Here is a 23,796-nt window from a genome sequence, read left to right on the forward strand (position 1 = left end):
CACACACACCAGTGAACACACACACAGCAGTGAACACACACACAGCAGTGAACACACACACACACCGTGAACACACACCCGGAGCCGTGGGCAGCCATTTATTAATTATTAATATCTTCTTTTTTTTTTTTATTTTTTTTTTATTTTATATTTAGTTTAGTTTGGTTGTTGTTGTTTAGGTGGAGGCTTTAAATAAGCCCTTTGGGTTTTTTGCCTCTCCCTGCACAATATATGGATTGTATTTTTTTTTTCTTATTGTACATATTTTTGTATTTGTGCAAACAATAAAAATAATAAAAAAATTTTTTTAAAAAAATGTATGCTGCGGCGCCCGGGGAGCAGTTGGGGTGGGGGTGGGGCGTTCGGTGCCTTGCTCAAGGGCACCTCAGTCGTGGTATTGCCGGCCCGAAACTCAACCCCACAACCTTAGGGTTAGGAGTCAAATCTCTAACCATTAGGCCACAACTTTCCCTTATTTATCCCTTCAACTTCCAGAAAGGAACTCTTTACATTTCAACTAATCAACCTCTACTAACTATTCCAGTTACTGTCAATCATCACATACTGTACCCTCCACTTACCACTAACTCAACCTTACCCCAAACTACCCTAATCCATTCTCTTAAATGCTACTCAAATTACACCATATGCTCATGTAACTAACATCAACTACAACTAGCGTCACTACCCCAACACTTCCACTGAGCCACTTCAATTGCCCCTCCACCCTTTCTTTACCAAATCTGATTACTCTCTATCCATATTTGATACCGCTCTCCCAAATGCCTAATTATTCCTACTCCTTCACATTCCATCTGCCTTCATCATCCCAGAACTACACTTTTAACCACTCCTCATCATCATCTAACCCAACAAAAAAGGTTTTAACTACTAAAACTGTCCCCTAACATCACTTAACACTCAAATCTAAATTAAACTACCTACCCTCAAACAATCCTAAAACTACCCCAATGATTCGACCACCCGTCACACCGCCACATACCCCAAATACAATAAAAAAAAAAAACAATATGTATCTAACCTTTAATAATTAAATAGCTAAAATGATCCCGGTGACCTCTCCATTTAACAACCCCCTAACCTACAGCATAACTGCCTAATACACCCAAATGCCCTGCTTCTCAGCTACCCACAGATACCTAATACCACTTAAGCTTATCTAATTATAAACCACAAAAAACTCCTCCAAATACCCCAAACTAACTCCAATTCAAGTAGCCATCCATGATACCTATACATACAGTATAATCATAGCCCACAGTATTCTAACTGTCCCCCACAGCTATTTCCCCCACTCATCCTACAACTGCCCCCTTAAATTCCAGCACAATTATTCTAATGTACCTAAAATTTTACAGCATTTAAAATAGTAGATGCTGTAAAATTTTAGGTACATTAGAATAATTTTTGTTTTATACTTTGTGCATTCATTTCTTACCTACTTTTAATGTACAGGATGTGTGAATACAATTTCAGGAGAAAGTATTTTTGTAAGTGTGTGTGTTTGTGTGCGTGTGTGTGTGATTTGTGCATGCTTGTCAGTGTGTGTAAACGCAATAATTTCGACACTGAGCTGTACAGAAACACAAGAACGATATTCTGAAATGCGTGTGATGATCAGATGGCTCAAATCCGAGCAGATCGTTAGTCTTCGGCACTGCTTGAGCCGCACAGCTGCAGATGCCTAAGCAAAAAAAAAAGAGGGATCAGGATTTTATCTCTCTCTTCCTCTCTCCCTCTCTTTTTATATGTATTTTTTTTCCTTCTGTCATTCTGTCAATTGAGATGAAAAGCAGCAGATTGAACAAGGGAGAGAGACCAGCTGTTTTTTTAAGACTCCAAATAGCCCCCACATACCAACCCCCTACCCCATACTACCACAAGCTACTCTCCCAAATACACTCTGCAAGTCAACTTACCACCAGTGACCCCTAAAGCTATCAGTACACCTTCACATAACCCCAAGGTACCCATAATTGTACCTTTCTTCACATTCCAACTAACTCTTCCCCTGCCTGTCCACCTCAGCCACTCGTTCAACTACTATAGCTACCAATATTACCTCACATGGTTACTTTGCTAGTTCACTACTTCCTTCTACAATTCCATCTTTCAAGCTATCTGACAACTCTCCAAACCTAAGGTACTAGGTACCAACTATTTCTGACCACACTCTAAATACCCAACTACTCCACCTACCCCTTTACTCTTCAATACCAACTCCTTCTCCCTATAACAACCCATCATCTACTCAACCCCGCTATTCCACCTACTCCCTCCACCACATGTTTACCTTTACAACCCTTCCAACAAATCCAACTGATCTAATTCCTTTAATAGTCCTTTACCTAACTCTAACTCAAATGACTTACCCTTAAACTACCCAAATTCAACCTCAAATTGGCGTTCTCTTTTAACTACCTTAAAATATTTTGACACCTTTACTGAACTCAACTACCAGACACAACAACTTAGACTACACTTTACTGCCATCCCAAACACTACTAACCAAGAGGCATCCAATTTTATCTGCAAAGGGACAGTGTGGGTGTAGGTTTTCATTCCAATCAAGCAGAAGTCACATCTGACCAGTGATACCACCAGTCGATCTTAGCTTTCAATAGACCCAGGTGTGGCTTCTGCATGGTTGAGATGAAACCCTGCACCTTCATCATCCCTTGGCAGATGAGAATGGACACACCTGACCACCGTATTGAACAATCCCAAACAGACAAAGCTTTGCCTACCCACAACTAATCACAAGGTTCTTTTCCAAATAGCTGCCAAATATTGCATGCAATCCGCACCACCCAACTAGCACCTGACCTAACCTCAGGTTTGAATATCTCTAATGTCCACGCCAAATATTCCCAGCACCCTCATAATACTCCTTATTGACCGTGCCAACTACCTTCCATGCACAATCCACTATGTCATACTGGACAAACACAAGCTGAACATTCATTCATTCATTCATTCATTCATTCATTCATTTTCTACCGCTTATCCAAACTACCTCGGGTCACGGGGAGCCTGTGCCTATCTCAGGTGTCATCGGGCATCAAGGCAGGATACACACTGGACGGAGTGCCAACCCATCGCAGGGCACACACACACACTCTCATTCACTCACGCACTCACACACTACGGACAATTTTTCCAGAGATGCCAATCAACCTACCATGCATGTCTTTGGACCGGGGGAGGAAACCGGAGTACCCGGAGGAAACCTCAGAGGCACGGGGAGAACATGCAAACTCCACACACACAAGGTGGAGGCGGGAATCGAACCCCCAACCCTGGAGGTGTGAGGCGAACGTGCTAACCACTAAGCCACTGTGCCCCTCTACAAGCTGAACAAATCTGCCAAATTCTTCCTAAATCTAAGTAACACACAAAACTACTTATGTTCATTTTAATGCGCTTTTGTAAATAAATTTCGGTAATTTAAAAAGCTGCGAAGGAGAACACGAGCACCACAGAGAGAAGAATTTAATGCCTTGTTGATTCTCCTGCGGACAGAAAAGCAGAGACGCGTGACCGAAGCGGATGAAACACAAACCCGTCCGAGCCGTGGGAGGTTTGACGATCGACTGAAGTCATTTATATTATTTAGAACTAAAAAGATCCAAAGTTTACAAAGTTTCCCAACGTTAAAAAGAAACAAGCTGAAGAAGGACAGCGGTGTTAGTAGAAGCTGATGAGGATGGAAAGATTGTGAGCGAGCATGTCAGCTCATCAGGGAGACGATGGGAGGTAAATGACAGCGTTTGTTAATCAGGCGAGGAATACGCAGCGCCTTCTCTCTCCACGTGCGCTAAACACCACGCCACAGCAAAACACACAAATCACGTTCCGGACGCTGGTTCGGAATTCACATCTGCTCTGCGTGTGTTTACACGTGTAATTTGTGTATTTTCACACAAAAACTTTGTTTACAGTTTCGGGCCGCAGTGAAAAATCTGAGTAACGAGAAACATTCTGCGGTGGATAAATCATTTTCACGGCATCCAGGAATGCGTTATTACAGACATCTACACAGGCCACCCATTGCTGTTATCACTGTTATGACTATTATTTCTGTCTGAATATATCTCCAGATTCCTGATTCTTTTGTCTTGTTATTTTTAATTTTTCTTTCCTCCGGTTTTGTAAATAGGATCAAAGGGGACGACGTGCTCTATAGACCGGCACATAGAACGTTACCATCGTTAGACCGTTTGTAGAACAGCCAGACAAAAAGGAGGACATCACAGACATAACATGTCTTATATAATGACCAAATGATCGTGCACAGTGAGACACAGATGTTAAAATAATCTAATTGTTTTAGCGGTGTGGAGAAAACCTCCGAAGCTGAAAGTAAGGATGAAATCCAAAGTTCCATTTCAAAACGAATCGTGTAAATACGGCCTACTTTGCACATCGATTTAATTGAAAATAATTGATTAATAATAAAGATTTGGATATGTAATGAAGAAAAATTTTAAAAATTACCCTGATTACGATCATACAGTATATACGTTGCTGTGCTGGTTAAAGAAACAAACTTCAAACAATTAGACAAAAAACGCATGACATAATCCCTGTTTTTGAATATTCGCATTATTAAGAATTAAAAAAAAAAAAAAAGTGTTCCTTTTGAAGTGGAAAATGAAAATGGCCTGTTTTCCTTAAGCTCTCAAATGAACATGGGCGTTAATTATTTTGTTAAAAGGTCAAAGGCCGCCTTCGTCTCTTCGTGCTGTTAGAGGGTTTTGATTGACGCATGTCAGGGCAGGTGACTGTGTTTGTGTCTTTGCGTGTGTGTGAGAACCTACCGCAGTGTTTTGGCCAGCTTCCCACTCCGAGCCCTGCCATAATAAACCATAACCCAGCAGCTCAGCTCATATGGAGCAAATTACACACACACACACAGAGACACACACGCACACACAAACACACACACACAGCATGCTAATTTGTAGCATGTCTTGTTCAGTACTGTGGTGCACAGATAAATGCTATGCATAAATGATGTCTCTCTCTCACTCTCTCTCACACACACACACTCACACACACATTTTACCATCATTGTAAGGACTTTTATTGCCATAACCATGAATTGATGCTATCTTACACCTAAATATAACCCAGGCTTCACACTTTCACATTTTCTAATAGTAATTCATTCATTCATTCATTCATTCATTCATTCATTCATTCATCTCAGGTGTCTTCGGGCATCAAGGCAGGATACACCCTGGACGGAGTGCCAACCCATCGCAAGGCACACACACACTCTCATTCACTCACACAATCACACACTACGGACAATTTCCAGAGATGCCAATCAACCTACCATGCATGTTTTTGGACCGGGGGAGGAAACCGGAGTACCCGGAGGAAACCCCCGAGGCACGGGGAGAACATGCAAACTCCACACACACAAGGTGGAGGCGGGAATTGAACCCCCAACCCTGGAGGTGTGAGGTGAACGTGCTAACCACTAAGCCACCGTGCCCCCCCAATAGTAATTATTCATGCCAATAACATTTGCTCATGTTTATCATGATTTTACATTCAAAACATCTAAATGTTTATATTTTACAGTTGCTGGTTTCTTGCAGTGCTGCCTGAAAGATTTTCAAATTCATTGCTTGTAATTTATCCCTCCAGGATTTAATAAATTCACGATCACATAAATGAAAGCAGAATCAAGCCAACTTTGTGATATTCTTGCAATTTTTCAAAGTGACCGCAGATTTGGGTCAAGTCGTGCCATGTGACATCATCACAACACAGAGTCATCCAAAGCTCTCGTCCGTTCATGTGTGTCAAAATTGAGTACAGAGCTCATAGAAAGTTTATGAAAATTTGCCAGACGCCTTTATTCAGAGCAACTTACATTTTTTTATATCAGTTTTATACAATTGATAGTTAAGGGCCTTGGTGGACAAGGGAATCGAACTCGTAACCTTCCGATCAGGAAGCTTACCTGTGTGTTCACTGGTAGGAGGGTAAAAGAAGAATCATGTGCTTGTGTAGTTTTTTTTAAAGCTGCTCAAAAAATCAAGCATTTTTCCACAACAATAAAAACATGCCATTTAAGTTAGTAAAAGATGCAGTGAAATATCCATAAATAACGATCCCAGTTTGGGGGTAAATGAGACAATTTTACAGTTAAATTGCAAACTGTTTATTTCCAGACAAACAGCTTTCAAAAACATTTCAAATCCGATTGAACAAAAAATGCATACAATCGGTTGTCATGACACGTCAAACGTCACGCTCGAGTGCAGCCCGTGTTTAGGTGAAGTCAGCTCTGATCTGAACAGCTTTCACTTTTCTCACACTGTGGACAGAATGCAGCAGTGACTCTAGCAGTGTGGACTAAAGCAGTCAAATACAGAAGCGAGCGCGTGGTCAGATGTGTTCAGCTCCTCAGCAGCAGCAGTGTGGAGGTGATGGGATTAAACTTGGGACTCCGCAAACACCTCGAGTGTTTAAAGGCAGGGTCTCCGATTTTCCGAGTCGGGCCGAATAATAAACAAATCAAAAACAAAATTCAAAACAAACGTGTAGCCAATGAGCAGAAAGGGGCGGGTCTTGTCAATATCGGTGGAGAGAGTGTTCAGTGCGCATGTGTGACATCAGCAGAAAGCGATTTAAACATTGACATGGAGGATAAAAACAAAGAAAGAAAGCGAAGAAAGACTTACGATAAGGTAAGAAGTAGGACGTGTTAATATAGGATCAGCTTTCCAGCGCTGGAGATAACTGAAGGAGCAGGAAGTTGGTCACATATTCACAGATTGGAGTTTCCCGAGTCAATAACTCCTGAGCTAAACGCTGTTACTACACAAATAACACCTCTTTTCTATCGTAGTAATGTAGAGACGCAGCTACAACCGTGTTTTGTGTAGTAACAGTGTTTAGATCAGGAGTTATTGACTCAGGAAACTCCAATCTGTGAATATGTGACCAACTTTACTTAAGACGCCGAGGCGCTTTTTTCCTTCTCGATAGGTGAGTAACGTTGGTTTTGCTTTGTTACACAGAACTAATATATGCCTTTGTCCTTTACATGATTATGCTTGTGTGTCATTTTTGCTTGTTTGTTTATCTGCAATCGTATTGTTCTTCCCTTCAGCTATGATAAAGACATTTCTTTCCATTATTTGCCTGGGTTACGTATGTATGTGTGGGCGGAGCTATCAATACAGGGGTGGGACCCATTTGGGTTAGGGGTGTGTTTGTTTTGGTGATTTCAAATGTCGACATTGGCTTTTAAACAACGGAGACCCCACCTTTAAGAGAAGCAAACACTAAGCATAGCTTTCTCCAAATCCGATCAGACCTCGAGGGGGTTGAGGATGTATTGTATGAAGAAAAGACGCTTGAGATGATGATATTTCGAACACTATTCTGACCTCGAGCTTCAGGATCTTGAAGGTTGTACAGTATGCATGTCACACGGTTCATGGAAAACCCTAATTAAAGAGTTTCATGCGGTCTTTAGTGCTGATAAGACAGCAATCTTGCGTGCTTGCTGTGGTTTGAAGAGCATGTTATTGGTTATCTGTCAGTCACACTGCCTCGTTCTGTAAACGTAGGCAGATGTCGGCTGAATTTAACTGACAGAAAGCACCAGACTATGAAAGACGAGCTACTCTCTTTTTCCATAGACAGCGGAAATGATACAAATACACGAGAACACTGTTTAATTCATAATGTTTTAATCCTGAAGGTTGAATGTAAACACTTTTCAGGTTGGTGGTCCACAATGGTTAAAAAAAAGGGTACATTTATTAATAAACAAAATGATTAGTAGTAAAATTGAGATAAAAGGCTGAATATGGCGCCATAAACCCCACATCCACTAAAGATTAAAGGGAAAGTGTAGAGGACTCGCTCTCATCTACTGTACAGCACGGCTTCCTTTCTCCTTTTGAACTTGTGGCCCTGTCATTAATGACGTCTCCACCTCTGTCAGCCTCGGTTCTTCCTCTTGTTAGATATCAGCAGGTCTTTATGTTGACGCTTTAGGCATTTTGTGTGTCTTCTTTTGGAAGGCATTTGGAAGTAGAAGCCTTTTTTTGTCACATATATACAGTATCATGCACAGCACAGTGAAATTCTTTCTTCACATAACATTTGGAGGTTGGGGTCAGAGCACAGGGTCAGCCATGATACAGCATGTTAGCAGTGAGGGTTAAGGGCCTTGCTCAAGGGCCCAACAGTGGCACCTTGAAGCCTGATCCTCCAATCAACATCCCAGAGCCTTAACCGCTGCCAGTGTTTTTGTATATCCCAGCTTATTATCAAGCTGGTGTCAGAGCACAGGGTCAGCCATGCTTTGGCACCCTTAGCTCAGATGGGGTTAAATGCCTTATTTAGGGGCCCAACGATGATAAATTGGCAGTTGGAGGCTTGAACCCTGGCCTAGTAAATATGTATATTGAAAAAATCTAAATGGAAACCAACCATGTACTGTACACAGGGCGGGTTTGAGAATCAAACCCCCAACCCTTGAGGTATGAAGCAACCGTGATTCCTTTACTCTTATTACTTGAGACTTAAATTCCTCATCTCACAGCTACCAGGTCTGGTTTAATCCGGAAATCTGTGTGGTTTTTCACGTTCTTCTTCCATCCATGTGGGTTTCATCCCGAGCTGCATCGAGCTGGTGTACCATCCATGATGTATTCCTGCCTTATGCCCAGGCTTCTTGGATTGTATTTTTTCCTTAGAACTAACCTGTCTCGGATTAGCGCTTAACCAGCTGGCAACCACAATGTGTGTCTGAGATCTTTTTATTAGCCACATGGGAGCAACAAAGCTCGGACTCGAAGATCTTTGGAAACTTAGTGAACCCGATCCGACACTTTACGAGGCAATCCAAATGCGCAGCAGGCAGCGTGCTTACCTGAAGTTCAAAGTTCACACTGATGATAAAGTCATCTTCCTGGAGATATGTAAGAACTTCATTTTCATTGCATGGATAAGAGCCGTTTTTCCATCACTGAAGATCTTCACTGCGTTTAAACCCATTTAAACCTGAGTACAGCTTCTCGATTTTTCCACTCCATGCTGAAATACCCACAGCTCGATCTCATCAGATAATTAAGACCATTTGATGGAAGGTTTGTCATCAAAGTACCAGGGATTCATTCTAAATACATCCTGCTTCCCTAGTTACTATATAGTGCCCTATTTAGAGTAAGAGATAATGGCTTTTACACCCTGTCTATGAAATATGTTGTAAAAGTCATTGAAAGGACTTTTATTTAAATGGAAATGCAATAAAATAAAAATCATCCTTCCTCTGTAGTTCAAGTTCAATTTCAAGTTCACTTTATTTATATAGCATGTTTAAAACAGCCATAGGACTGACCAAAGTGCTGTACAATAAAAGAGTGTAAGTACAAATACACAGAAAAAAATGATACTAAGACAAGAGATAATGAAAGCAAAATAGAATTAAACAAAATAATAATACACACTAAAACAAGCAATAATAAGAACAATTAAAGAACAATAAGAAGAATTAAAATGAAATGAAAGGGACGGGGGCACGGTGGCTTAGTGGTTAGCATGTTTGCCTCACACCTCCAGGGTTGGGGGTTCGACTCCCGCCTCCACCTTGTGTGTGTGGAGTTTGCATGAGATAGGCACAGGCTCCCCGTGACCTGAGGTAGTTCAGATAAGCGGTAGAAAATGAATGAATGAAAATGAAAGGGAAAACTATAGATATGCCAAGGAAGACTGATACATTTTTAAAAGCGACTTAAAAATTGACAGAGAAGGTGCTAATCTTAACTCTATGGGCAAATCATTCCAAAACTGTGGCCCAATCACTGAAAAAGCTCGATCCCCTCTACGCTTAAGTCTTGAAAAGGGAACAGTAAGGAGGTTCTGGTTGCCTGATCTTAGGCTTCTGGAAGGAGAATAAGGATGTAATAATTCAGATAAATACATAGGAGCTTGATTATGCAAGGACTTAAAAACAAATAAAAGTATTTTAAAATGAATTCTGTATTCAATAGGCAACCAGTGAAGAGTCCTCAGAAGAGAGGTAATGTAGTCACGGTTCAACTTCAGATTAACATCATGAAGCAGGACAGGAAGCGTTAAAGCCTAAAAAAAACGGTCAATGGTAAAGATTTAATTCTGTGTGTTTAAAAATATTTCTCTTAGAAACAGGAAGTTGAGACAGTCGGGATAGTTGCATCCAAGGAGCATCATCAAACGCCCAAAAATTTAAAGGACCTCAGATAGAATTTTACATTTGCTTAACTATCAGATTTTTATAAATGATTTTCTCATTTCTCAGCACTCTTTATCTCCACCTGCTAGCTAGAAGTCTAAGATCAGTCACTTTAATCCAAATTTTGAGTGTTTATAATCTGTAATTTTTTGGTCAGATAGAGCTAAGCACCTGTGTGTAATGGAAAAAGGTGCAACAACATTCTACGTAAGTGTTTTTTCTAATTTGTGTCATAGAATCCTGCGTCTATGGATTTAAACACATTTAAACACATTTACAATGCTGGTGACATCTTCAACGCTAATGTAGCACCATGCTATTCTAAAAGCAGATTTCAAAGAATTTACGTTCCAAAAGATGGGATGTTCTTTTCGTTACGGGTTTTCATTTTCAAAAAAAAAAGATTTTACTTTATATATTTATAGGATTATATAAACGCGACAGATATTTTGATGGGCGTGAGGATTATAACAGTTCGCTGAATTTGCTGACGTCATTAATTCTCACAGGGAGCAGCATAGCACTGCGTTATTCACAGTGTAAGGTTCACATTACATTATTGTGTGTGTGTGTGTGTGTGTGTGTGTGTGTGTGTGACAGGGAGCACTTTTTTATGTGTATATCTTTTAAAAAGACATGGTGAAGAGCAGTCTATTTTCCATTGAGGCTTTAAGTCCAGTTTTGAACTGATGGGGAAATGAAATGAAAAACAAATGTCTTCCTAGCTTCAAGGGAGAATTAGTAAACAAATAGTTGTCCAATAAAGTACAATAAATAAAGATCTGTGTTATGATCGGATGACAAGCACCATGACCGGCGTGGAAAAAACATCTCTCTACACAGATTCCACTGAGCAGCAGCCAAGCATCGAGGGAAACTGAGGCTACATCGAAGCGGAGTGCTTGACAGGATACTATTTTTCTTATTCCCCCCCTGCACACAATAGTCCTCCTCGGTTACGAGTGCAATTACCTCTCCGCAAACAAACGCAAATTAAGCCCCCCAAAAAGGAGGGACATGATTAAAGTTTTATGGTATTTCGGCCCCCAATGAGGCGTTTAAGAGAATACAGATGCTTAGCATGGGGGTTTTGCTAACGCTAACCATCCGTCTTTAATTCTCAGAATTTTTAGTCCCTTGTTAATAGAAAAGATCCCTGACTGAATCTTGTTCCCACGACATATTGGAAAATAAAAAATATGGGTTTATCGTTAAAAAAATCCCAGTGCTGATTTAGCTCGATTAAAATCTCAAATCCATATCACACCTCGAATGATAGAGGTGTTTAATGGCTTGGAGTGACACAGATGTTGGTGTTGCGATCTCGCAAAATAAAACAACAAACAAAAAACCTTTAAACAGTCCCAAATGAGGAAGAATTGTCATTTATCCAGCTGTGGGTGAAACAACCAGTCAGTGTAGGGTTGATTGATGAGGTTAGCGCTTGTGGCTTTCTAGTCCTTAAATGAGTGGCTTGTATTAGGACATAAGGTTTATAAACAGTGGTTACAAGATACATTGCGTTTTATTCCACAGCCACACTGTTGCATTTAGCTAGCTAGCAAGTCACTATATAAAAATCTTTAAGCAGGAAGATGGAAGCTTACACACAGCTAGCTTACACACAGCTAGCTAACACATGCTAACTTGACAGAATTTCTGATTTTAATTTATTTTTTAGAATGTTCAGAAGATAAACAAGGGGCTATCCAGACAAGATATATCTACCATGCTAATGCTCCCCAGTTGGCTAACATGAGCTATGCTGACAAGATTTAAGACATTTTAAATGGTTATGTATTAAATACTCTGCCTGGTTAGCAGGCTAAAATAAGCTAACCTGACAGGGTTTCTGTGTGGATTTTTATAATCTTTTGTATGTTCGTATGTTCTGCAAAAGCTAAGGCTAAAAGCTAATTAGCATGAACGAAACTGACAGGATTGCTGAGAGGACTCCCCCCTCCCCATTCATATTCAAAATGTTGATATCCTTACTGCTAGTAATATGCAGCTAGCTAGAATATGCTAACTTAACAGGATTTCAGAGAGGAGTTTTTCAGTCATCTTCATAATGTTCATATCTTCTCGAATTATAAATTAATCCTTACTGCTAATGCTAGGCAGTTAGCTAACATGAGTTATTCTGACAGTGTTTCTGAAAGAACTGTTTTTCCAGTCTCATTTCATTTATTAATCTCTAGTATATTTTAATATTTTCATTAATTCACTCATTTATTCATTCTTAACATTCACTAATTTTCTTCTTAATTTCACTCCAGCCATCTGACCTTTCAGCGTCTACCCATCTTCCTGTCCTTCCTTCCTTCCTTCCTTCCTTCCTATATTTCACCTACTTCATCCGACATCTTTTCCTACCTTTCTTTTTTCTTCTCTTCTCTCTTTCTGTCTTTGACTTTTTCAGCTATCTCTCAATATCACTACATTTATCTCTTTCTTTCTTTCTTTCTTTCTTTCTTTCTTTCTTTCTTTCTTTCTTTCTTTCTTTCTTTCTTTCAGGATTCCAAATTAAACTTTTATATTCTTGCAGTAAACTCTTCTCATCTCACCAGAAGCACACAAGTCTTGAAGTCTTGTTGTAGAAATGCATCTTCATGATGTTCATGTCTTCACTTACACAAAATATTAATACAATTTGCTAACAACAGCTAGGCTAACAAGGCTAAGGGGCGTTAACCTGGCAAGATTTCTGTGAGAATTTTTTTCAATCACCGTCTAATGCTAAGTAGCTAGCTAACATCAGTTGTCCTAAAAGGATTTAAGTCATGCACAAATATGTTAATAATACCCTAACCCTAGCTAGTTAATGGGTTAAGATAAGCTAACTTGACAGGATTTCTGAAAAGATTTTTATGTTAATTAAATAAACGTTTATAACATTCAACATGAATGCTGGCTATCGATTCATCGCTCAAGCGCCTGACTGAGCCCTGAGTTGTCAAAACTCACACCTTGAAATTTACTGCAGTGTTGTTTGGAGATTGTTATGGCTTATGACTCTGTGTTTGTGTGTGATGGTGTGTTAGTGCTTTGTAAAATCCTAAACTCAGTGTGGATTGGCATGACCCAGTGTGTCAGCATATAACAAACTCCAGCATTTGTGTGTGTGTGTGTGTGTTTACTTTATTTTGATGTTTATGGAATCCAAATGTGCAATGACAAAAGACTATAAAGTTGTGGGGATATTGTGTTATTCCACCCAGGGGAAACACACACATACATCATGCGAGACAGAGAAAGACAAACAAAGAGACGGAGAAAGCGCTAGACCGTGAGACACAGAGGGAGTGTGGTGGAGAGAAAGAAAGAAAGAAAAACACAAAAAAGAATAGCACATCAATTTTAAAATTAAAAGAAAGAAGTGAAAGAAACAACAGACACTGAGAAAGAGACAGGAAGAGAGGCAGTGAGGAAGCAAAGATGGTGGCAGCATCTGAAAGACATTTTGCATAGCACAACCTCAAATTTCTCTCTCTTTCTCTCTCTCTCTCTCTCTCTCTCTCTCTCTAACCCACACACACACACACACAAACACACCGTAAACATATACGTTCTTAAATGTTTCTCACTGTCAGTCTTCTTCCTTTGCAGACGTCTCTCTGGGAATCAGCTCCGACACATCAGTGGCTCTGCCTTCCGTGGCCTCACAGGCCTCAAAATCCTGTATGTATACACATACACATACACATACACACACACACACACTCACACATACACAAACACCTTGAATAAGAAATGCTTCCCTTCAATTTGGCCAAATTAAGAGGCTCATACTCGGATCAGATTTTTGAGCCGCAAACTCTTCACTTAACTCCACCCATCAACCGTGATTGACCAATCATGATTTAGAGACTGTGAACACTAGGGTGTGGCGGATGTGAAAAGATCGAATCTCCTCTGCAACCTCACAGCACGCTGCTACAGTATATTAGCTAAGGTACAAGTGTATTAAAGATATCTTTGTGAATTTAGGCTAATAGACACAAACTAACTAACTACCTAAAGTTAGCTTAACTAGTGTGTATTAGAAGAAACCAGAAATCAGAGCACAAATAAATAAATACCTGATGCCATGCAAAAGCTGTCCTGAAACCTTTCTTTCTTTCTTTCTTTCTTTCTTTCTTTCTTTCTTTCTTTCTTCACTCCAGCCATCCAATTTTATCTTTCAAAACTCCATCCATCAGCTGTCTTCCTTTCTATTTTGCATATCTTCCAATATCATTTTCGCCATCCATCTCTAGTATCTATAAAAAAGTAATTAATTAATTCATTCATTCATTACTTTTCTTTTGTGAGTAAATTTCACTTCATCCATCTGACATTTTACCTTTGACCCGTCATCCTTTCTATTTTTCATTTACTCTATTCATCTATTTCTAGTGTCTTTCATCTCTTAATTTATGGTCGTTCATTTTTTTGTCTTTATTTATTTTCCTTCCTTTTTTCTTTCACTTCATTTTCATTTCTTTCTCACTTTTCCAGCTATCTCTTAATAACATTTCATTGATCACTTTCTTTCTTTGACATTAAACTGCTCTCATCTCACCAGAAGCACTCAACACACTACCTGCCCTACCAAGGGAGCCTCCTTGTGATTTGAACACAGCATCTATTTCAGATTTTTATTAGTAAAGAGTGATGAAGTCTTGTAGAAATGCATAATAAACACTCGCAGCTCCATTTGAACCCACGATTATTTACTCTGATAAAGATCTTGTGGAAAAAGCAATTTGATTTTGTCATGAGAGTAGGAAAGGGAAAAGAGGGACAGGGACGGGCCGGGATGGGATGGGCCTAGGGGGAGAGGTAAGGGTGGAGAGGGGTGTTTATTGGGTATGGGGGGGTCCAGAGGAAAGGGCGGATGAATAAAAACGTTGTTGTATTCTAATGAGTGCAGGAGAAAAGAGGCTTGTTCTTTATGTAGTTTTTTGAAGTCTGGCTTCACAATGGCTGTTGTGGCACCATCATCTCCTCGATAAAGACGTTTCACAAAGCCTCGTCTATTCTCCATAAGAAACAGGCGTCTCTCTTTTCTCGAATGTCAGAGGTTTCAGCCGATTGGGACGTGATAAAGCTGTCTGCCATGAAATTTAAAGATCTGCTCTCTCTCTTTCTCTCTCTCACTCTCTCTCCCTCTCTCTCTCTCTCTCTCTCTCTCACTCATGTTGGAATAATTTGCTTTGAGCTCCATTGTTCTCTTGGTTTCTCCCTCACTTTTCCTCTCTTTTATTCAGCCGGTTCTACAAGCATGACATCAGCGGCCCACCCAAGCGGTTCCTCCTCCTTCCTATTCACTCTTTCATTCTCTTATCCTTTACAATTTCTCCCTTTCCTTCTTTTTCTCCCTGCTTTGTTGAAAGGTGTATAAAACGACCTCTTCATTACTTAAAAAATAACTTCCATTTAACGAAAAAAAAAGCTAATAAAGGACTTGTTTCTTCTTCTTCTTCTTCTTCTTCTTCTTCTTCTTCTTCTTCTTCTACTTCTTCTTTTCTTCTGAGATGCCTGCAGCTTGAAGGATGTCACTCCAGACTCCAGATTTAATTTCTACATTTTATAAGTGTCTTATTATTATTATTATTATTATTATTATTATTATTATTATTATTATTATTATATTCATTATCATGCTTAAAATGAAAATAAAGAAATAAAAGTGAATGAAGGATGGAGTTCTGAAAAGAAAGAAAGAAAGAAAGAAAGAAAGAAAGAAAGAAAGAAAGAAAGAAAAGATTGATGAGTGCAGGTGCATGCTGTTTTACAGCTTTACTGTTTTAATAAGTTGACCTTTTTTTCAGGATGCTGCAGAACAACCAGCTGGAGAGACTGGAGAGTGAAGATCCATGGGAACTGCCCAATCTACTTTCACTGTGAGTCTTCATCATCATCATCATCATCATCATCATCATCTTCTTCTTCCGATCATTTTAATGATTGATTATTCAGCACATTCTGTTGCAGAACCAGCTCTTTATCAAAACACAGAAATGAATGCAAAAAAAAAAAAACATACCATATAAGGGCATAGCATTTGGCTTGTGGTGATGTTGTCATCCTTGGCCTGGCCTCTAGCAGAGTGAAGGCAGAGAGCAAGCCTCTGTTCTTTATTCGCCTATTACGGTACTAATGTTGTTTACTATTTGCCCCAGGGGGCAGATCGTGTTTACACGCAGTAAAGCAGGTGTACGTGCAGCCGAACTGCAGGCTACAGCACAATAATCCACTCGTAAAGCAGGAAGCGGCTCCACGTGGCCTCTGTTATGTGAAATCAGCAGAATGAAGACGCTGTTTAATGTGTTAGCTAGCGATCTGATTTAGCATGATGGATAAGTGAGCAGCTCAGTTTTCGGTTTTACTGGTGTTTCTGTATCTTTCCCTCTTACCTCTGCTGTGGGTTTAAAGGATTCTTTCTTTCTTTCTTTCTTTCTTTCTTTCTTTCTTTCTTTATTTATTTATTTCAGTCAGTATCTCAGTCAGTAAGCTGCTGAGCTATTCAGCTGATGAAGGCTGAAAGGAGGAGCAGTGTCTCGCTCTCTCTGCATCGGTTTTCAGGTTTCAGGCCTTTTTAGAGGAGGCAACTACTGTTACATAGTGTTCTTGCTCCAGTGTTTGATGAAGAAGTGTGATTTAAAATGAATGCCTTCATCTGGAAGCCATGAGGAAGATGCAGAACGAGCAGCGAGAGAGTCAATGATCTGTAAATAAGTGTAAATTTCCCCTCTTCCCTTTTTCCGCCACTTCAACAAGCCCTATCCTAATAGGAATCATGCGCTTTCTAAATAGCTCCCTAAGATCCCAGTGCAAATGAAATACCACTCCACATATCTGACCTTTGTGTGTGTGTGTGGTTGTGCGCGTGTGTGTGTAACTCATGAGTTATGGTGAGTCAGTAATAGAATTAGCTTTAGAAAGTTAGCTATATACAGTGAGTTAACTATAGATAATTAGCTACTGTATAGCAAGTTAGCTACAGTGAGATAGCTATAGAAAATTAGCTAAAGAGAGAGCTTTAGTGAATTAGCTATATTGAGTTAGCTATAGAATTAGCTTTAGAAAGTTAGCTATAGAGAGTTAGCTATAGTGAATTAGCTATAGCAAGTTTGCTATAGAGAATTAGCCATAGAGAGTTAGCTAGAGTGAATTAGCTGCAGTGAGTTAGCTATAGAGAGTTAGCTTTAGCGAGTTAGCTATTGAGAATTAGTTATATTGAGTTAGTTCTAGAGAATTATAGTCAGCGGGGGCGAAGGTCAATATTATTAAAGTGAAGTAGTATTTCAGTTCCACTGGGATAGCTGGTTAGATAGCGCATGATTCCTATTAGGATAGGGCTTGTTGAAGTGGTGGAAAAAGGGAAGAGGGGAAAATTACACTCGTTTACAGATCATTGAGTCTCTCGCTGCTCATTCTGCATCTTACTTATGGCTTCCAGATGAAGGCATCTGGATTTTCTTTGAGCTCTGACTTTCAGGTTCTCAAGAACATCACTGAAGTAAGAGCATCACTGGATGCGGCTTCCAGTTCCTCATATCAGAAGCTATTTTCAGTTCTTATCAGTTATTACGTGGTCGGTGTACACAGAAAACTGGTTACCAGTTCAGCACCAATTGAAAAGAAATGATTTGATTATGATAAAGTTCACAGCAGCTACATTCATTTGTAGTTAGTTAAGAGAGCCTTCCCAACTTATAAATACAAAGTTTCTAGGACACACTGTGGGTTATTATTTACATCCAGTGTTGTTAAATTCTTGATTTTCATTGGTCCGTTTGTACTGATTTATTTACTATGACAGCAGCTCTGACAGTAGCACAGCCTCAAATCACAGCTGTATATTAAGCCTTTTATTAGTACACTAACCTTTCGTTCTGCTGTTGGATTGGAAATGGACTTATGGGACCTTTTCAATCAGTATAAATAAATAATTTATTTTCTAAAATGAGGTAGGACTCTGTTGGCTTTCAGTGTGCCTTAGATGTGCTCTCTGTTGATAATCTTAAACTGAATATTATTGTTGAAGATGTGTATATATATATATATATATATATATATATATATATATATATATATATATATATATATATATATATATATCAGGGAAAAACAGAAATACTTATAAAAGAGGACAAATTCTTAAAGTCCTGAGTGTCTACACTTGTACACTTGTAATATGAGCTGCATATTAACACCACTGTGGAGCCTAAAAATAAGGCAATAAATAATATTTATCAAAGGAATATGTGTAATCATGGATAAGGGGATTATGTGAGAAGACTTTTAACGTAACTCCTCTTATGAAGGTTTTACAATATTAAATGAAATGTAACTATAATCATATAAAAAGTATGCTATGTCCTTCTTTGAGGAATAAATCTCATATGTGAGAGGTAAGATTTTGCATAACAGAAAAAAACATTACATAACAAAAAAGTCCTTACTCCTTTCAGCCAATCAGAACACAGTGTTCTGGCCTCAGCCAATCAGACTATACATAGATATTGTGTAGTGTTTTATGATTGGTGAAATGAAAGCAGCTCTTAGATGCACTCAGACTTTTAGCCTTGACTGTAATAAAGCTGGAGCAGGAGCAAGGGATGAAGGAGGGAGGAGGAGATGAGGAATGAATGAGTGTGAAAGGTCACTGGAGGGGAAGAATGTGGAGGAAGTGCTCGCGGCCGACTTCGCTGTCATACATCACAACTCGCCCCCGGAATCCAGAGGGCAGATTTCATTAGATCAAAGGCTTAACGTGTCGACGCTGGGAGGACATCCATCTCTACTGAGGACAGAGAGGAGTGGATATACATATATAAGAGAGTTTAAAGAATAAAGTAAAAGGGGGAAAAAACAGATGAATGAGGGAGCATGAAAAAGGAGGAAGATGTGAGGAGAAAAAGAAAAAAAATACAGAAATGGAACTGTAAGACTGTTGATGAAAATAACTGGAAAAAAGAAGGGAACAAACAAGAGAAGTAAAAAAAATAATGAAAGAAGAAGAAAGAGGAGACAGAGGAGAGGAGAAAAAAGGATAAAAGGATAGACAAAAGGGTGTGGAAAAAGATTTATATGAATACAAGAAGAAGAGCAGAGGAGAGGGGGAATAAAGAGGAGAAAATAGGAAAAAGAGGAGAAAAGAAAAGAAAAAGGAGATGGGAATACCTAAAAAAAATACCATTCAAGAAAAAGTTTTAAAAAGAATAAAGTAAAATGAACAGAAAAATAGAGGAGAAAGAAGGAAATGTATACGTTAATGATTTAAAATTAAAAAAAAAAAAAAAAAAGACAAGGAGAAAAGAGAATAGAAAAGAAAAATATGAGAAGCAATTAGTAGAGAATGTAAATAAAGAGAAGAAAAGAGAAGAGAAGAGAAGCGTAACCTAGCGGAGGGAGAAAAAATACTAAGAGGTGAAAGGAAGGATAGAATGTAGAGTGTCCTGTAATTACTGTACTCGCTCTCTCTCTCTCTCTCTCGCTCTCTCTCTCTCTCTCTCTCTCTCTCTCGCTCTCTCTCTCTCTCTCGCTCTCTCGCTCTCTCTCTCTCACCTAAAGGATAACTTTCACCACGTTGGGTGAAAAGTGAAGCGTGTTATAACAGATATTAAACAAGCCCCAGCTCGAGCAGCTTATCTTGGCTTTACATTAAAAGAAAAAAAGAAAAAAATCCAGACAAAATCAAGTGAAGATGTTGATCAGAGACGCTGACAAATCCAAGACAAGCACACGGTGTGACACAGCAGTCGGGTTAATTGGCTCATTATACTACCGACAGAAGTCAGTTATCTATGACGGAGTGTGTGTGTGTGTGTGTGTGTGTGTGTGTGTGTGTGTGTGTGTGTGTATGTTTTCTCCCTTAGGAGGGAGTGGTGGCTTCAAAGGAAATTTGGGCAGGAACAATAGTAAATTGTTCGCTTGTCTTGTGATTAGAAAACAGCTCAAGGCCGCGCTTCACTTCCAAAAAGCTTTTATGAGGCAGAAACAACGCAAAATGATGTTTCCTCTGTTTTTAAGTTGAGAATCATACAGATTTGTTTATTGTAAACACAACGATTCATTTAATTAGCACTAAGTTAGAAAATTAGAACAGAAAGATTATTATTATTATTATTAATTATTATTATCATTATTATTAATATTATTATTATCATCAATCAGTCAAAAATTAAAACAAATAAAAACGGTAAAAGAGAAAAATAAAGATGAGGCAATTAGAGGAAGGAAAAGAGGATGAGGAGAAAATGAAAAGGTGAAAAGAAAATAAAAATAAAATAGTAAAAATAAATATGGCTAGAAGGAGAGGTGAAAAGAAAATATAAATAATGTCAAAGAACAGTAAAAATATTTTAGAAAAAATAGAAATAAATGGAAGACTTTTAGACTGTAGATGAAAAAACGTAAAAAAAAAAAAAAAAGAAGAGAAAGAAACAACAACGGAAAGTAGAAAAAGAATAGAAGGAATAGAAATGTAAAAGAAGTAGAAAGAGATGAGTAGAAAAAGAAAGGAAGAAGAGTGTAAAGGAAAAGATAAATAAGAAAAGAAACAGGAGAGAAGAGGAGAAAATTAGAAAAAAGTGGAGGAGAAGGATGAGGTAAGAACTTCATGCTTTTCTGTTTCAGACGTCTGGACGCTAACCTCATCGCAGACGTTCCCGCTCAGGCGTTTTCAGGCATGCGGTCTCTGCGCCACCTGTGGCTGGATGACAACGCGCTAACCGAAATCCCAGTGAGCGCGCTCAGTGACCTTTCCACTCTGCAGGCCATGACCCTCGCTCTCAACCGCATCACACACATCCCAGACTACGCCTTCAGGAACCTGTCCAACCTCGTTGTGCTGTATGTAAACACTTCCTTTATACTTCCTACTTGTATAGCTTATTCATGCAGTATTTTTTATCTGTAAATGGAATCGGAACAACGGAGAGCGAGTTTCAAGAGCTTACAAAAAAGCCCTGAGCCTGTTGAGTAACTATATACCAAGAAATCAAATAAAATCAATTCAAATTTAAGTTTAAAATACTTCTCAGGATGCAGGGGGATGAGTATTACAGTACAGTATGTATCGTTTGGCCACCTTGTCGTTTTAGTCACGTCTGTCTCTCGATATACTGAGATGCGTCATTGTTGTTATATTTGGTCTGGTATATTTTTACACTTCTGCTTCATTTATCATTAAGCCTGGGTCATTTTGACACTTTTAGCACCACAATGTCCTTGTTGTTACTTCCATATCTTGACATGCATTGTTTTTATTTTTTGTTAAATCATCCTCATTTATAATTTGACCTGTTTCACCTTTGTTACTTCTGCATAACATATGGTTTGGGGTCATTTGTGATACTTTCATCTTGTTTATCATCTCGGCTTGGGTCGTTGTTGTCGTCTTTTCCTTGTTTGTCGCGGAAAGTCTGTCTCTGCTTCCACATTTATCATTTAGTCTAGGTCATTTTTATCGCTTACAGTAAGTATCACTTGGCAGATCATTCTTGTTACTTTCATCATGTTTATCATCTTGTCTTGGTCATTCTTGTCACTTCCTCCTTGTTTATTTCTTGGCTTGGGGAAACTGTTTCTCTTCTTCTACATTTATCATTTATCATATATCATTATCATTTATCATTTTATGCGTCATTTTTATTACACCATCCTCATACTTCTTGTCACCTCCTCCTTGTTTATTGTCTAACCTAAGATTTGTTTACTTTCTGTGTCTAACTTCTTATTTAGCTTGGATCATTGTTTTCCCTTCGATTTTATGTATTGTTTGGCACATGTCATTGTTGTTACATCATCCTAGTTATAGTTTGAATGGGTTCATTTTTGTTACGTCTGCATCACATATTGTTCAGGGTCATTTTTATTATTTCAGTCTTAAATATCATCTGGGTTTGGGTCGTTCTTGTCACTTCCTCCTTGTTTATTGCTTGGCTTGGAGAATTTCTGTCTCTTCTTCCACATTTATTATTTAGTTCACGGCATTTTTGACGCTTCCACCTTGCGTATCACTTGCCGTAAATCATTTTTGTTACTTCCATCTTTGTTTATCATCTGGCCTGGGTCCTTTTTGTCACTTCCTTCATGTTTATTGTCTGAACTGAGGAATTGTTGGTTTTTTTGCTACATTTATAATATAGTCCAGGTCATTTTTGTCGCTTTCACCTTAAGTAACACCTCAGAGATCATTTTTTGTTACATCCATCTCGTTTACCATCTAGTCTGGGTCATTCTCATCGTCTGCTCCTTGTTTATTACTCGTCTTAGGGAATCTTTGTCTCTTCGGCCACATTAGGGCCGTTATTGTCACTTCCACTTTATGTATTGTTTTGCATGAGTCATTTTTGTTACATAATCCATATTTCTTGTTTGATTGGGTTCAATTTTGTCACTTTTTTGCATCATGAAGATGACAACTTTGTGGGAAATTTTGTTGCATGCAACATATTTAGCTTTTGTCCTGTCTCATTCTTGTTACTTCTGCCTTTTTTATAGTTTGGCCTGGGACTTTATCATTTCTACTTCATATATTGGTCATTTTTGGGTTTCAGGCCTGGGATTCAAGGCAAAAACCTCCTTCACACTTCACAGATGATGTCTTAAAAAAACAGAATATAAAAATTAACCTTGAGATGTGTCAGTCATGAATAATCCTTTAATTCCACCCTCTACGGTTAAGTACAGGTATTAAAAGTGGGGTACTATCTCCTGTTCCTCCACTGGCTCCTTCACAGGTATAACTACTGTACCTTTAGCTTGAGAAACTACACAGCGTTGTGGTACATCTACACATTTTATAGCTGAAAGAACAGAAATGTACCTGCACAGTATGACAGAATGACACATAAAGTTTCTTGCTTGTTGATTCAGACTTTTGAACCTGACTTTATCTCAGCCTGTGTAGCGGGTTCTGTTTATATAAGACATGATTGCTCTCTAATGATTATAATCTTGCGGAGCTTTTGATGCTTTCTTCACTTTTAATGACTGTTTTTGTGCTCAGGCATCTTCATAACAACCTAATCCAGACTCTGGGAGAGAACTGCTTCGAGGGCCTTCGCAGTCTTGAGACTCTGTAAGTGCAATCGTCGCTTTTTTTGTCGAATGATTAAAGGCAGCATAAAAAGCTATTTCCTGTTTTTTTAAGTATCAGGCCCTGTAATTTCAGTGACTGAAGGCTCAGCATGGCGCCAGGTTCAATGAGACGATGGGAAATTAATACAGAAATAACCTGACTTGATTTCCTTGTGCCAGTTCAGTTCGGTATTAGACATAAACAATAGAGCTCTTATAACACAATCCCAAAGCTCCTAAACTGTACACAGAGCATGTTTTGCAAAAAAAAGCTCTTACCTATCATTAAAATAGTTCATGGAGGTTAAGGTTGAGTTGCATTCTCCTTGATGACCCCAACACGGTAAGCTTTGATCAGTCACAGTAAAGCAGGTCCTGGGGAAGGTTGCCAGGATAGTGAGTCAACACAATCCCTGAAGTTACAATACAATAAAGCAAAAACACTATTT

At 38.9% G+C, this 23,796-nt stretch overlaps 1 protein-coding gene across 1 annotated transcript in view; it reads left to right on the top strand.

The window, feature by feature from the left end:
• The window catches only part of LOC132862700 (leucine-rich repeat-containing G-protein coupled receptor 6), an 81,092-nt gene that overhangs the window by 38,596 nt on the left and 18,700 nt on the right, over positions 1-23,796 (top strand). The window contains exons 3-6 of the mRNA XM_060894881.1: positions 13,880-13,951; positions 16,087-16,158; positions 20,900-21,115; positions 23,277-23,348. Coding sequence (XP_060750864.1) covers positions 13,880-13,951; positions 16,087-16,158; positions 20,900-21,115; positions 23,277-23,348 — 432 coding nt within the window. The remainder of the gene's footprint in view (positions 1-13,879; positions 13,952-16,086; positions 16,159-20,899; positions 21,116-23,276; positions 23,349-23,796) is intronic.

This window comes from Tachysurus vachellii, chromosome 19 (assembly GCF_030014155.1).
Source record: "Tachysurus vachellii isolate PV-2020 chromosome 19, HZAU_Pvac_v1, whole genome shotgun sequence".
Classification (NCBI taxonomy): Eukaryota; Metazoa; Chordata; class Actinopteri; order Siluriformes; family Bagridae; genus Tachysurus; species Tachysurus vachellii.